The 14,952-nt window shown below is 37.5% G+C and overlaps 1 protein-coding gene across 9 annotated transcripts in view; it reads left to right on the forward strand.

Annotated features, from left to right (window-relative positions):
- The window catches only part of ERCC6L2 (ERCC excision repair 6 like 2), a 136,478-nt gene that overhangs the window by 92,955 nt on the left and 28,571 nt on the right, over nt 1-14,952 (forward strand). For 7 of the 9 annotated variants that reach the window (XM_033236637.1, XM_033236640.1, XM_033236645.1 and 4 more), the window contains 2 exons: nt 345-1,494; nt 6,424-6,578. In XM_033236637.1, the coding sequence (XP_033092528.1) occupies nt 345-1,494; nt 6,424-6,578 (1,305 nt within the window). The other 2 variants (XM_033236643.1, XM_033236646.1) reach the window with 2 other exon arrangements.

A 14,952-nucleotide genomic window follows, 5' to 3' on the forward strand; every position in this document is an offset into this window, starting at 1 on the left:
TAAGCAGTAAGTTGTATGCTTTTCACTTTCGAGGCCAGAATTACGTGTCCTTGCATCTTAGAAGCCAAACACTCCACTTTGTGTTTTTCTTCAAAATGCTTTGATTATATGGTATTCGAGTTTAAACTGTTTTATTTTGGAACAATATTCAACATGGAAAGAGAAAAGCCTACTAGACTATGATATTAAACCCTTTACTAAATGTTTATTAAATGTTGTACTTTTAGAAAATACTAAGTGATACACTTGTACCTAAATTACCGGCCCAAAGTTGATTCCTTTTCAGTTGATTCCATATTATATCTTGAGGTTTTCTGATGTTTTTGTCATTGTTTCTTCTATAGTCTGGAGAGCCTGACTGTCAGGAATGCAGAGGTCCAGAACAAGCTGCAGAACCACTGGCAAAGGAAGTGTGTGATCTCTGCAGCGACTTCAGTGATGAAGAGGCAGTGGGAGCCGCAGGAGTAAAGACTGCCAAAAACAGAGCACCCGATTCGAATAAAGCTTCCAGCTCTCCAGGACAGCTTACCTTACTCCAGTGTGGTTTCTCGAAATTGTTTGAGGCAAAATGTAAAGCAGTTGAGGACAGTGATGGAAATACTGCCTCTGATGATGAAAGTTCTGATGAGCAGCCCACATGCCTTTCAACAGAAGCCAAAGATGCTGGTTGTGAGAAAAATCAGGACTCTCTTGGTACTTCAAAATATCAGAAATTAGATAACATCCTAAATCCAAAAGAAAAGCATATTTTTTATAAAAGTGAGAAGACTTTAGAACAGAATATTTCTTCTAAGTCTGATGAGAAAAAATTTAAAAATACAGATAAACATTGCATTTTACAGAATGACACAGAATCAGAAGATAGTGATGTCATCTGTCCTACACAATATACAACTGAGAGATTCCCCGACAATGGTATAAGGTTTAAGCCACCCTTGGAGGGTTCTGAGGATTCTGAAACAGAACACTCTGTAAAAACAGGAAATAATGATAATGGTCGAAAGACTGATGACAAAAGAAATGGAATAATTTCAGAAAAGTTAAGTCCTGAGAACACAACCCTGAAATCTATTGTGAAAAGGAAAGGCACCAGCGATATCAGTGATGAATCTGATGACATTGAAATTTCTTCCAAGTCAAGAGTAAGGAAGAGTTCATTGAGGTTTAAGAGAATAAAGGAAACCAAAAAAGAACTTCACAATTCTCCCAAAACAGTGAACAAAACAAACCAAGTATATGCAACAAATGAGGATCATAACTCTCAGTTTATTGATGATTATTCATCCTCAGATGAGAGTTTATCCGTCAGCCACTTCAGTTTCTCTAAACAGAGCCATAGAGCAAGAACTGTAAAAGACAGAACCAGTTTTTCTTTAAAATTGCCTAGCCATAATAAGAAAAATAGCACTTTCATGCCAAGAAAACCAATGAAATGTTCACATGAGAAAGCTGTCAATCAAGAGCAGTCATATGAATCAATGGATAAATTTTTAGGTAACTAAAGACACATTCTGAAAACTTTAAAAAGTGTATTTGTTTTATCAAGTAGTCTGTGAGACACTTTGAATTAACTTGTAAAATAGCCCTGAAATCAAGATGCTGCATTGAGGCACAAATAAGGAAGGGTTGGGTAGCAGGATAAATGGGAGACCACATGTAGGTCAAGATAATGTTGCCATCTACCCCAGGACCCCCTCCATGTGCCCATCTAAATCATAACTCCTCTGCCCCCATAAATACCAATTATTCTAGCTTCTATAGTAATTACTTATTTACATTTATATGGTTTTATCACCAAATGTGCATCTCTAGGTGAATTAATCTGTTTTCACACTGCTGATAAAGACATACTTGAGACTGAGAAGAAAAGGGGGTTTAATGGATTCACAGTTCCACATGGCTAGGGAGGCCTCACAATCATGGCGGAAGACAAGGAGGAGCACGTCATGTCTTAACATGGTTAACATGTCTTAACTCCTCTTTATAAAACCATCAGATCTCATGAGACTTACTGTCACGAGAACAGCATGGAAAAGACCTGTCCCCATGATTCAGTTACCTCCCACCAGGTCCCTCCTATGACACGTGGGGATTGTGGGAGCTACAATTCAAGATGAGATTTGGGTGGAGACACAGCCAAACCATATCACTAGGTATTATGGTCCAGTCTCATACATTTTTTTAAAAATGTTAGGCAGTCTTTTTTAATCTACGGGAATCCTCATCCCTTTCATTGCCTTACAATGTAACTATGGAAGTACCTGGACCATCTCTTACAGAGTTTCCCTCAGTTTGTATTTTGCTAATTGCATCCTCTTCATGCAGTTAAACCTGTTCTTCTGTCTTCTGTATTACCTGCAAAAGAGCAGTTGGTTCCTGAGACTGGATCAGACTCAGGTTCAGTTCCTTTGGCAAGATAAAAGTTAGTGTTTAACAAGACTATAGTAGGCACAAAATGTTTATTCTTTCTTTATGATCCTAGCAGCCATTGATACTTAATACCTATACGTATTTATTCATTCAGAGTAGCAAAATATTTTCTGTTTATCTCCTTTCATTTTCATGTAATTTTTAGAATGCTTTTGTAAAGTGGTACTTCACTACTTCCCCTCATCTACTGTTGCTTACCCAGTGGCACAGTTCATATATGAGAGACAGGAAAAGTGCTAATTGCTTTCTTTATTTACCAGTTTATAGTATAGTAAAAACTAAATAGGTCTCTATGCCATCAGAATGATTCATTCTTTTCTTAGTAATTGATTCAAACACATTTAGTGGGTCTCAATTTATTGCAATTAATAATATGAGTAAGGCTCCATTGTCCTATCTGTGGACAGAGGGGAATCTCTGAAATGAATATTTTGGTTCCTGCAGCCTTTTGGCATGCTGCTAGTCATTTTGGAAGCCTCTTTGTTGTCTCGTCTTAACAAGATGTTCCAGGATCATCTCATGCATTTTCTGTCCCAGACCTACCATCAGTCATTATTCCAAGAGTCTTGGTTTCTCATAGAGAGAAAGTATGTTTCAAGGCCACAGTGTGGTGCTAGTAATGATCATTGCTGCTGTTGACTTGGTTATTATTTCTGGGCCTTTTCAGTGGCCAGATTGTATATATATCTATTTATATTTATATACATATAGGACGTGTATGTATACATATATTTGTGATCTATTTTTATATATGTATTTATGTACACATATTTGTGATGATAAAATACCTCGAGTTTATATGTATACTTTTTTGTATTGATACTTAATTTGAGCGTATAGAGCTGTCATTTAGCCTCTTTACTATGTTTGAATACCATTTCTACAATATTGATAATTCTGGTTCTCAAGCATATGGGGAATGATTTACTTTTAATGCCCCATTGTTGCTCATTTGCTTTATCCCATATTATATACAAAGAATAAAATAGCAGTACTACCACAGTTTGATTACTGACAACATTTAGGGTTTATCTGTTTTTGCCTCTACTCTCCCTTTTCTTCCATTTTTAAAATGAATATACTATGTCTTTCTTGTCAAAGATACAGACATTGCATTATATACTACCCTTCTCTTAGACTTCACTTGGTCCACAGGTAACGACACATTTCACGCTCCCCATCAGTCCTTAGTGTCAGTGTTCCTCACGCCACTTTGCTTGTCTGAATCTGACTGTCTGGTAATTCCTCAAGAAGTGTTCGTGAGAATATTCCCTGAGATTCTTGCGATAACAGTTTTGTGCCCGTATACCTGAAAGTCAGTTTTGCTGGATGTAAAATACTTGGCTCACATTGTCTTTTCTTGAGCGTCTTGAATATGTAGCTTTGTTTTCTTTTGGCATAAAGTGTGGTATTATGTGTTCTTTCTTTTCCTTCTCCGTAGATGCCCAGGGCATTTTTTTTCTTTTCATGATTGTCCAATAATTTTACTAGATTGTGTTTTGATGTTGGTTATCCTGGGTTCATACTCTCATATACACAGTGTTGTTTTCACTGAGATTTTATTTTGGGAAAGACTTGCTTGCACTAGTGTTTTTGGTTACTTGTTCTATTCCTTTGCTTTGGCTTTCTTCTTCACTCCTGTTACTCAGATGTTCAGTCTTCTTTGCCTGTCTTCAGTTTTTGTCACATTCTCTCATCTTTTTGATCTGTTCATTTCGTTTTGCTTTTTTAAAATGTTGTTTGTTTCTCTTAAGGCTTATCTGTTGTGTTTATTCCCACTTACGTTCCTTCTAGTTTAGTCTTCATTTTTGAAATTAAAAAAAAAAATTTTAAGTCTTTCCTAAGTTCTTATCACTCATTGCTGGGTTCCTCTAATTCTGATTTACGTTGTTGATTCATGTCTTTTTCTGTTTTGTGAGCACATCTTTCTAGCACGTTTTCATTGGAGGGATATTATTCTGATTGTTCTCTTTTTTCTCACAATAATTTTTATGACATTTGACCCTGCTGCTTTTCCCTTGGTCATTTTTATATGAAATTACTTACCCTGAATTTTACAGATGAAGCAGAGCCTAGGAAGTCTTTTCTCACTTCACAGAGATCCATATGTTATTTCCATGGAGAGTGCCCCACTGTGGTGGGCCTTCCTTTCGCTCTCCCTTGCTTTGCTCTAGATCTTTTCTTTCCCTCATCCTTGTTCTTCCTATCGTACTTATTTTGATTCTCCCCCAGCAGTTTTTCCTCTTTGTTGGGCCCTCACCTGGGTGGAGGCCCTGGTGGGTCCGTTTTGGGAGTTCTAGCAGTTGGCCTGCTTTAGCCCCTCCAGGCCTTTTTACTATGTCCCCCCTGCACCCTCTCAGCATTGGAGAGCAGGAAACCTTCCCGGATTCAGCTGCTGTTCCCCAGCTGGCCCCTGTGTTTTCCGGTGAATACCTGTTGGCAGTTCTGGGGTCTCCTGTTTTTAGGTCTGTCAGGCGCCTCGTTGCTTCCTCCTCCTTTCACACAGATACTGAAACCATGCAGAGTTCATAGCTAGTGGAGATGTTCCCCACCTGCTTGTACTTGAGGTGTCATGAGGGTATCTTGTTACCTAATTTTGATGTAAATGTCCGCGGGCTTTTGGTTTTGCTGTGTGGTTGCTGTCTGTTTCTGTGTACAGATTCAGAGATTCTCCTGCTTCTGCTGTTACCACCCTCTGCCCAGAATATGGTGATTTTAAGGCATTGCCTTCACAAGTGTCTGACTTATTCCCCCAAAAATTATGTGAAAGAAGCTGAGATACAAGCAAGGATATTTTGCTATAGAAATCTTAATTGTTGTATTTGATTTATGTACAAATCAGGCTTTCTTTGTGGCTTTTAGCATTCTCATTTAAGATTTCATTATTATATATATTTTGGTATCATTGTAAATAAGTACTGAATTATCCTTTGATTTGTGTGCTACAGTTAGATTTTAGGTTTGAGGAATTATTGCATAAACTGTTTTTTAAATAATCAGCTCAGTTTTTTGTTTGTTTTTTACTGTGCAAAAGGTGTCAGTAGTTAGTTTGGAACTAATGCTGTTTTGAACAATGGATAACATGTGTCATCAGAATTAAGAAACATCTGAGTAAATTTTCTGCCCTGAAGGTTTTGAAACTATGTGCCATATATAGTACCTGGTATTTTGAAGTTTAAGGAGAATGTTACACTAGTTACTGTCTCGTCATATTATTTAACAACGTTTTGTGTTTGCATGATTGGCAATTTCTGGTTGGAGAGGTTCAGGACTGAAACACCACAAGTGTTGAAGGTCATACCTGAGGTTCATTGCCAGAGCTGTTGGAGGGAGCATTTATAGGCCTTGGTTCTGGCCTTCTCTTTTATGATCACAATTCAAAAATGAATTATAGGTGCCTAGAAGCAAAGCAATAAAAATTGTAGCTATTTTTTAAACCTCTTTCAGATAAAAGCCATGAGTTAATTTTTTTCATTTCCTAAAAAGCTCTCATCTTGACATTCTCTGGGCATATGTACAAAAAAGACAAAATACAAACAGTAAAACTGAGCAAAGCCAATCAAACGAAACTCCCTGGTCATAAACCCCATGCTCCCATTCCATCACTGTAATCAAGTACATGTTTAAAAGAACAGAGAAGGTTGGTTTCATTCTTTAAATTAGTGAACAACTTTTTTTTTTTAATTAACAATAAAAACAAATGAGAGGACCCTCCTCAACCATGACTTTTCTCTTGGCCAAAACCTCCGTTTCAAGTTTAAAGATTGTTACCTGCTGTCAGTAGTTCTCATCTCACACTGATGAGAAGGAAAAGGCATTTCCAGGGTAACCTATACTAACATATTTGAACTCTCTCTCTTTTCAGTATTTTTCCTAAAGAGTATTGTGTTGTTGATGTTTCTCTTGAGTATTAAAAATAAGAATAATGTGTTTTTGTGGAACCATACTGCTGTATACTGATACATCACTTAAAAAATATCAATTACCTCCTAGATGGCGTTCAGGAAGTGGCTTATATTCACTCAAACCAGAATGTGATTGGATCGAGCAAAGCTGAAAATCACATGAGCCGATGGGCAGCACATGATGTATTTGAGTTGAAGCAGTTTTCCCAGCTGCCTGCTAACATAGCTGTTTGCAGTTCTAAGGTAAGAAAAATATAAGGTAGTATCATCTTTAGTTACCTCATTTTTCACAGAAGTTACTCAATAGTATTTTCTCTAAGTACTCCCTCAAATAGCTACAAAAACTGTAAGGGACGTACAAATAAGTGTAAAAATCAAAACATTTGGGAGCTGTAGTCATTGAAGAGGCTTCAGATTAAACAACACATTTACACCCGAGTACCTAGTAATGTTGAGTTGCTTAATAGTTTTCCTCAATAAAAATTGGCCGTTACCCCCAAAATGAAAAGGAATCTGAGGGAATCATGTAGTTCAATCAGAACCAAAACCATTTCTGCTCATATGGAAAAAGGAAAGTATGTGACTAGATTGCTCCACAATTTTTCACCTAAAAGGAAGACGCACACAGATAACTCGTTTCACATAGAATTTATATATTTAGCAAAAGGATTTTTATACTGTTAAAAGTCGTAAATACTTCTATGGGCTCTTCCCATTTCAAATTGCTGTTGTGATATTTTTGTTTATGCATAGTCGCTTTCATCAAAGGTTTTTCTTCTGTTTGGCTTATTATTTTCTAAGAGCTGAGTGCCTCAGGAGTAATTTTACTGTCACTTTATGGGCAAGAGTTCAGAATGCGTACTGTGTATAATACCAATATTTTGCTTCAACCTAGTGCTATTTTACTTTTAAGAATGAAGGTAGGGGTAGAATTCCTCTGAACTATCAACGGAATTAATTTATTTGTACCTCACTGGTTTGACAAAGGAATCAAATTACCTTAACAATAAAACCAGAGTACAAAATGAAATTCAGGACCAGAGAAAATATAAATTAAACTGGAAGTTTAAGACAGGGAGAAAGTTGGAATACACATGCATAGGACATAACATGTTCTACCCAGATATTGTATTAAAATGGTTAATTTGATTGAGTTTTCTGGTAGAAAAAACAAAGGAGGTAAGCTGTCTATTTAGTGTGATACCTCAACTAGTGCATGTGGAAATGTGTGTGGGCAGTTTGGGTGGTCACAATGACTGAGTGTCTAACTGGCATTAGTGTCTGGAAGCCAGGGATTCCAAATGACTGTCCTGGACAGAGGACTGGGTTGACGGGGAAATGGGGAGGCACTCCCACATGCAAAGAATTGTTCTGTCCAAAATGCCATAACACCCTGCTGAGAAAGGCTGAGTGAAATGTTTGTCCTTAAGGAAAAACAAAAAACAAAAAAACACTGGTTCTAGCAGAAGCAAAGCTTTTCCTAGCACTCACTTTGAAGGAAATTTGTCACTTGGGGTTTTTTGGGGACCACAGAACGATATAGTAAACAGCCAGTTGTCTTATAACATCCCTAGAATAAATCTAATAACGGACTTTGAAAGGCTATCCTTTCTAGCCTTTTTCAGTGTAGTCCATAGGCCCAACGCCAAACTACAACTCGTGAAAGCATTCTTTCATGACCCAAATATGCTGCTTTTTATACTCGTCTTCTCATTTGATCCAGGAATGTACCATCTCTCAACCAACACTTTAAACAACACTTCTACAGTTTGATTGCCTTGTATGTGCCATCTGAAAAAGGCAGGCAGAATTATGTTGGGTTTTCCAGAAACTTCTTTGTTAGGATAAAGAGTATGTCAGAATCTTTTAAACAGATAGCTAATTTTTTATTAGGATTTTTTTTTAACTGTGCCCTTTTTTAAAACCATGTCCTTCTACATACAAATTTTAATGTGAAAGGTCAGATAATTTGTCAAACCGCTGTAGTGGATGTTAGTGAAATAACTGGATATTGGTCATTAGCTTATCTAAATATTTATTAGAGAAGAAATTTACACGCATATAATTTCTCCAACAATTGACCTAAGAAGCAACCTGCTTCTTAAGCAAAGCTATAAAAAATAAAATGCTGGAAACACAGTTTGCCTGTGAGCTCTTTCAGTCCAAATGTTTTTGAGGCGGCACAACCTCGTTAGGAACCTTGTCTCTTTGCAGTGATTTTCAGAGGGAGGGGCATCTCTCGCTAGGAAACAAATTGGAATACCTACTCCCTGGATGTTATAATATACCCTTCGAGGCTGTATATCTCCCTCATCACACATACACCAACTTAGTAAACCCTTTTCAGAGAAGATAAAGAAATTAGTTGTTTAATGACTACATTGTGGTGAAGTTTTAAAGCCACTAAAGGGGAGGTCCATTCCCATGGCGCCATTGCTAGCAGCCCAAACACAGTCTACAGAAACACTCATTTCAGTGGCCGACTTCAGTCACTCACTGATGCAGCAAAATTTCATTCTCACATTTCCAAGCTGTCTCACAGAATTTCTGAGAAGAAAAGTTCCCGATCACTGATTTCATCATATCGCGTCATTATTACTTCAGCACCTTGAATGAGGAGATCGTTGAAGCACCCTCATCATCTTTGGCTAGAGAGGCTTACGTTACTCAGAGGTTTTGCAGCTGGGGTGGCAGTGGGTGGCAATAGTGAATTTACAGTTTTGAAAAAAACAGTTACGAGAAGAAAAGAGAATAAACAAAGGGAAAGGGAAATGAAGCAGGAACAAAAGAGACGCAGTCCTAGTGCTAGAAAATACCTGCGAACGTCTTGATCCTGAAGTCTCCAAAACGCTCAGACCTCCCAGCGATAGATAGTACAGTATCTTTCATCTGGGGCTCAATCTAGAAATCTTTTTGGTTACTGGTAATTCCTCTGAGTGCTTCGTGTCTGTCATCAAAGTTTTATTAAAGAACTTTACTTCTGTTTGAAAAGACTGTGTGTGCATGCATGTGTGTCTGTAGCCAGTTGCAGACATGTTGTCTCAGTAAGAAAATAAATCCTATTTGTTTTATGCAATCAGTACACAAATAACAGTTGCCACAGTATACCAGTATTTCAACTTCAAAAGAGTACCGTAGAGTCTGAATTAGAACCTTTAACTAGATTGCAAGGGAATATACTAAAATGAAAACTTCTAAAAGAGAAGTAATAAACACTGTAATCCTAGATAAGATCCTGTGGTCTTTCAGAGTTTTTCATGTACAGTGATTATTTGATGTAGAGTAATTATTAATAACCAAAATGACAAAAACTATGAATCTACTCTTCAAATTCAACCATGTATCTTAAAAAGGAGTAAAATGTACTATAGAGTTCATGTGTTATTTTACTATATGAAAGTATGTCACGGAGCTGAACTGTACCTGTTTGTGATGCGATGCCTCCTTTTCTCAGTCAACTGCACGTTTTCAACTTAAGTTTGCATAAAATTTTCTGAAAAGAAATGTACAAAGACAGCCTTCAATTAAGGATTAATCACTATGGCAACTGAGATGTGGTGACTGAAGGGGGAGGATGTATTCTCCCCTCAGTTTCCTGCCAGCTGTCATAGTCAACCTCTGCTGCCTGAATCCAAGCCAAAATATCGACTGTGACCAACTCTAAGAAACTATATCTGTATTTTTATAAATTGGTACAAGTATCAGACTATAAAAGAAGACTTAATCCCTTGAATTGGATGACAGACACTTGGCACTCTTGTGAGTGTTTGACAGAGAAATAACGGGTCGCTTTGTAGTAAAACCTGGATTAATAGTAAGCCCTCTTTATGTTATTGCAGTGTGCTGTAAATGAGAGAACTAAGCGTGCTGTCAGCCTGGGGCGGGAGGTAGCGTGGGGGAGTGTCTTTTCTATAACCAGTGCAGGTTTAAGCACTGTTCAGAATACTGTAAATACAAAATATTGTGTTAGTAAGAACTTCTCTTTCTTGTATTTGTATTAGATTGGCATTCTGTAGATTACCTAAAGAAAGGATTTCTGTGAGCTACGGTGGGTTTGATTGCAGTATGTTTATACAGCTTTTGGAGTCAGCTAGGAGGGATGGACTGTTTACAGTGAGCAGACTTTGGGGAGATAGAGCATTCCATTATCCTGTTTTTCAGGATAATGAATGGCATGATGATTTAAAGTAATTGTTCACAAATGGCTGGTTTACAAAGTGGTCCAGAAAGCAAGGTTTACGGTTTCAGCATGTAACTCTTACTGGGTGGGATATTTCATGGTCTTAATCGTTTTTCTTTTTGTAGCTAGACATTAATTTTATGGCATTTGTATCAGAAAGTTATCCTTTCAAATAATTTTAGTAGTAATCAAGATTTTAAAATGTGTGTGTGTGTGTGTGTGTGTGTGTATATATGAAATTATGTGACTAGTATTGACATGAAAAAGGCTTCTGTGTTTCTACACCTAGAAGTAGGATTGGTTGTAGATAGCTTTCTAATTCAGAAGATAATATGTTATTTGAATAGAAAATACCTGCTACTTAGAGGAAGGAGAATCCAGTTTTTAAACTATAAACTTAGAGACCTATTCCCCTGCTAGCTGGAGGCTACAAGAAGCTGTGGCATCTTTCCGCACAATGATGATACCAGGATTCATGGACTGATGTAACTGATGAGCTGATGTGTGCAAAACACATTCAACACCTTGCAAGAAAGGCATTGAAATTACTCAAAAAACGTAAATTTTTATTACTGTAATTATGATTATTGCTTACCAATGGGGTGATGTGTAAATAAGTCTCTACAGTAACCTGCTATTATTTTTGTCGCTAATGGTACTGATAATAGAATATTTTAGACTGCCTTAAAAAGATATCTAATCCAGTCCTTTAATTTTATGTGAAGTACCTGCCTTGAACTGTGGCTGATTTCTAATGAAAAATGCTGTAGAGAAAAAAGGTTTTGAAAGAAATTATAAGCTAATTTAAAAATTGACTGGGAATGACAAAAATGATCTTTGCTTGTTAGGAAGTAGTTTGATTGCAATTCTTCTCATAGCTGGCCACTGTTGCAGTTGCATAGGCGACAGCTATAAGCCTCTTTGAACAGTTTCTCTGTTGAGAACAGTCACAAGATCCAAATAGTTAAAAAATCGTATTTCTTCAAATAATGCTTTCTAGGTAGCATTACAGAAAATTTAGGAATAGAGGCCTCATCCAACTCTGACTGACTCTACCTAGTGAATTAAAGAATGTTACGCACTGAACAGCCCTTTTCAGATTCTGTTTGATCCCTCTCTGAAAACCATGGTATCAACTGGGCATGGCCACCTAATGGAAGCACCTGTTGCCTTGTCATCTGAAAATCCTGCCTCTGTCCTAGGAATTCTGAATTTTTATAGGTGAATAAAGCTAAATTATGGGTTAAAAGAATTACAGTATTTCAGAATTTGAAGGATTTTTGAAGACTGTTTAACTCAAGCATCTCATTTGCCTAAATTTTAAAAATAAGAGGATAAGTAACTCCCCACAGGCCCCCCAGGGCTCAACAATGGCAGGAGGTTTACACCACGAAGGGTCTTTGACCCTTTCATGTTTTCTTGTGCTTTTCCCTCAGTACCTTTGGGATCTACTTTGTTCTGGAGATTTCAGTTTTGCCTTTCCAATATGACAAATCAGTCTTTTAATTTTTCAGGATAACGGGTCTGTGAAGAATTACCTTCACTTCAGCAGTTACACAAAAACCTCACGTGGGTTGAATGCATCCTTCCTTTAAGATATATATATGTGTATAAATAAAACATATAATACAACATATAATGTGTGTTATATATTATACATGTACATATCTAACATGTATATGGATAGCTAATATATATATAATGTACATGTTATGTGTGTTATATGATAACATGCATACTTGTATGTTATATAATATATATGTTATGTGTTATATATGTATAAATATATATTATATATAAAATACATATATGTATAAACTACATAACTATGTAGTTGTTACTTTTTTTCCTTAAGCTATTTTCCTCCCTGGAATAACCTTCAGCGTTATACTTCTGATCCCCTAAATCTCCACATCTCTCTCCCATTCGAGATCTACCTCAAATGCATACTCTCTTCCACGAAGTCTGCCCTAGTTCTTCCCTCAGCTAGAAATAAGAAGCCTTCCTTTTACACTCTTTATGGTTCAGCCAGTCGCACTTTGTATGTCCTGTGCTTATTCTAAAGTATGACGTTCAAATTTTTATCATAGTTATATACATATATCTCTTCTTTTCTAATAAACTCTGAACTTTGAAATAGTAAGATATGTCTGATTTACCTTTGATAACCTAAAATAGTCTTATATAATTAAGACTTTATGAATAAATATTTCTGGGATAAAGTCAGGTTTTCAGTTTTTGTCAGGGTACAATGAACCCCACCTCTATGTTCTGAGAATTTTAAAGATGATTTATTCCATGAACAGCTTTCCTAGTTTCTCTGGAAATTATCTAGAGATGACATTGTTCATTGTTCATTGATTAACTGTATTACGAACATAGTTAATCACTCAGGGGAAAGATCTCTCTTTCTTTGAATGAGAACTGTTTTCAGGTTTGCCTGGTAATCATGGTGTTGGATGGATTTACTTATCCTACACCTCCAGCCCTATCAACTCCTATCTGAATGTTCCACTCCAGTTAGACTCAATTCAAGTTCCGTTTTTTCCACAAAGCCTCAGTCTTCAGGGATCACTCAGTTTCAGGTTCCTTTAGCGTCCATTCTCTATGCCACTCATCACTGTAGACGTGGTATACCTGTGACTGTTGTTACTTAACTCATGTGGATTCGTTTTTTCCTCATGTATGTTATAAGCTACTGAAGAAGCAGGACCATGGGACACTCTCATATACTCCTGTAAACACTACCACTTAGCTCCGGGCAGCACAGAGAGGGAGTTCAGAAAATGTTTGTGATAATTCCCGCATGGAAGTACTGCGTAAGGCCAATCGCTACAACTATTTTCACAAGTTAAGTCTCCTCAACGCTTTGTGCCACAAGTTAATGTTAAAGTGAGTATACTGGCTGGCAGCTAATGTAAAGTTACGAGTCAAGTTTGAGCAGTGTAAATGCTTCTTCGTCATTCTTCATCGTCATTATTCGTCATCTATTGGCCATAATGCTGGTATAGGAAACCCATTCAGGAAGAGAGAACATGAAGAATGGTGTCAGAAAGATATTCCTGGAACCCATGCATCCTCATCTGGCAATAATAAATCTAGAGAGTGATTGTGTGGCTTCCAGAGTCACTTTGTAGCTTCCAAAGCTCTGTCAGTGTCTTATTGTGTCCTTTCCGTAGCATACAAGGCCTATCTCAGTTTGGCCCTAGCATGCTTTTCTAGTCTCATTCCAAGACACTCACGTAATCAAGATTATTGAAATGGATTATGTACCAACAATTCTGGTACATACCAACAACAGAGTATGTACCAACAACATAGTAAAAAGCTGTGAGAGCAGATTCTATTTATATTCCATTGTGTACTAAACACCAGGGATACAAAGATGAACAAACAGGCTCTTCTTAGCCTTCAGTTTCTCTTCTCCAGACCTGCTAAGGCCTGCCATGCCTTTGCTTCTCTGGTTCCTTGTTTAAAATTCCTTGTCACCTGCGTCTGCTGATTGAACTCCTACCCCTTGTATCATCTGTGACAGCTATCCCCCAACTCTTCTCCAAAGCAATATAAAGTTTTCCTCATTCTTCTCTTTACTTGTGTGTGTTTATCTGCTATAGCAGTTATCTCATTGTATTATGCAATACTGGATGAATATGTACAAGATGCTTTTGAGTGCAGGAAATAGAATAACCATCAAAAATTGGGCTGTATAGTAAGTCACTAAACTAATTCAAATAACAGCAGGTCTAGAAGGAGGCATTTTCAGGTGTGACAGCCCCATGACACGATAGGGATTCAGGCTCTTTCATTTTCTACCCTGCTATCTTTAGTAAATTAACTTTTAGTTCTTAGGTCTTTTGCCTCATGTTGCCAGATGATGATTGCAACTCAAGAACTCATTTCCTCACACAAATGTATTCTGAGGATAGGGAAGTGTAATTGTCTTCATATATCTCTCTCTCCTATTATATTTATTTATTTATTTTGAGACAAGAGTCTTGCTGTCACCCAGGCCGGTGTGCAGTGATGCAATCTCTGCTCACTGCAACCTCTGCCTCCCAAATTCTAGTGATTCTCCTGCCTCAGCCTCCTGAGTAGCTGGGACTACAGGCACATATCACCACAACTGGCTGATTTTTGTATTTTTAGTAGAGAAGGGGTTTTGCCATATTGCTGAGACTGGTCTCAAACTCCCGACTCAGGTGATCCACCCACCTCGGCCTCCCAAAGTGCTGGGATTACAGGCATAAGCCACCATGCCCAGCCTTATCTCTCTCCTTCTGTCGGGTGTATTAGTCCATTTTCACATTGCTGATAAAGACATACCAGAGACTGGGTAATTTGTAAAGAAAAAGATTTAATGGACTCACAGTTCCACGTGGCTGGGAGGCCTCACAATCATGGTGGAAGGTGAAAGTCATGCCTTACATGGCAGCAGGC

Source organism: Trachypithecus francoisi, unplaced genomic scaffold (genome assembly GCF_009764315.1).
Source record: "Trachypithecus francoisi isolate TF-2019V2 unplaced genomic scaffold, Tfra_2.0 Lachesis_group16, whole genome shotgun sequence".
NCBI lineage: Eukaryota > Metazoa > Chordata > Mammalia > Primates > Cercopithecidae > Trachypithecus > Trachypithecus francoisi.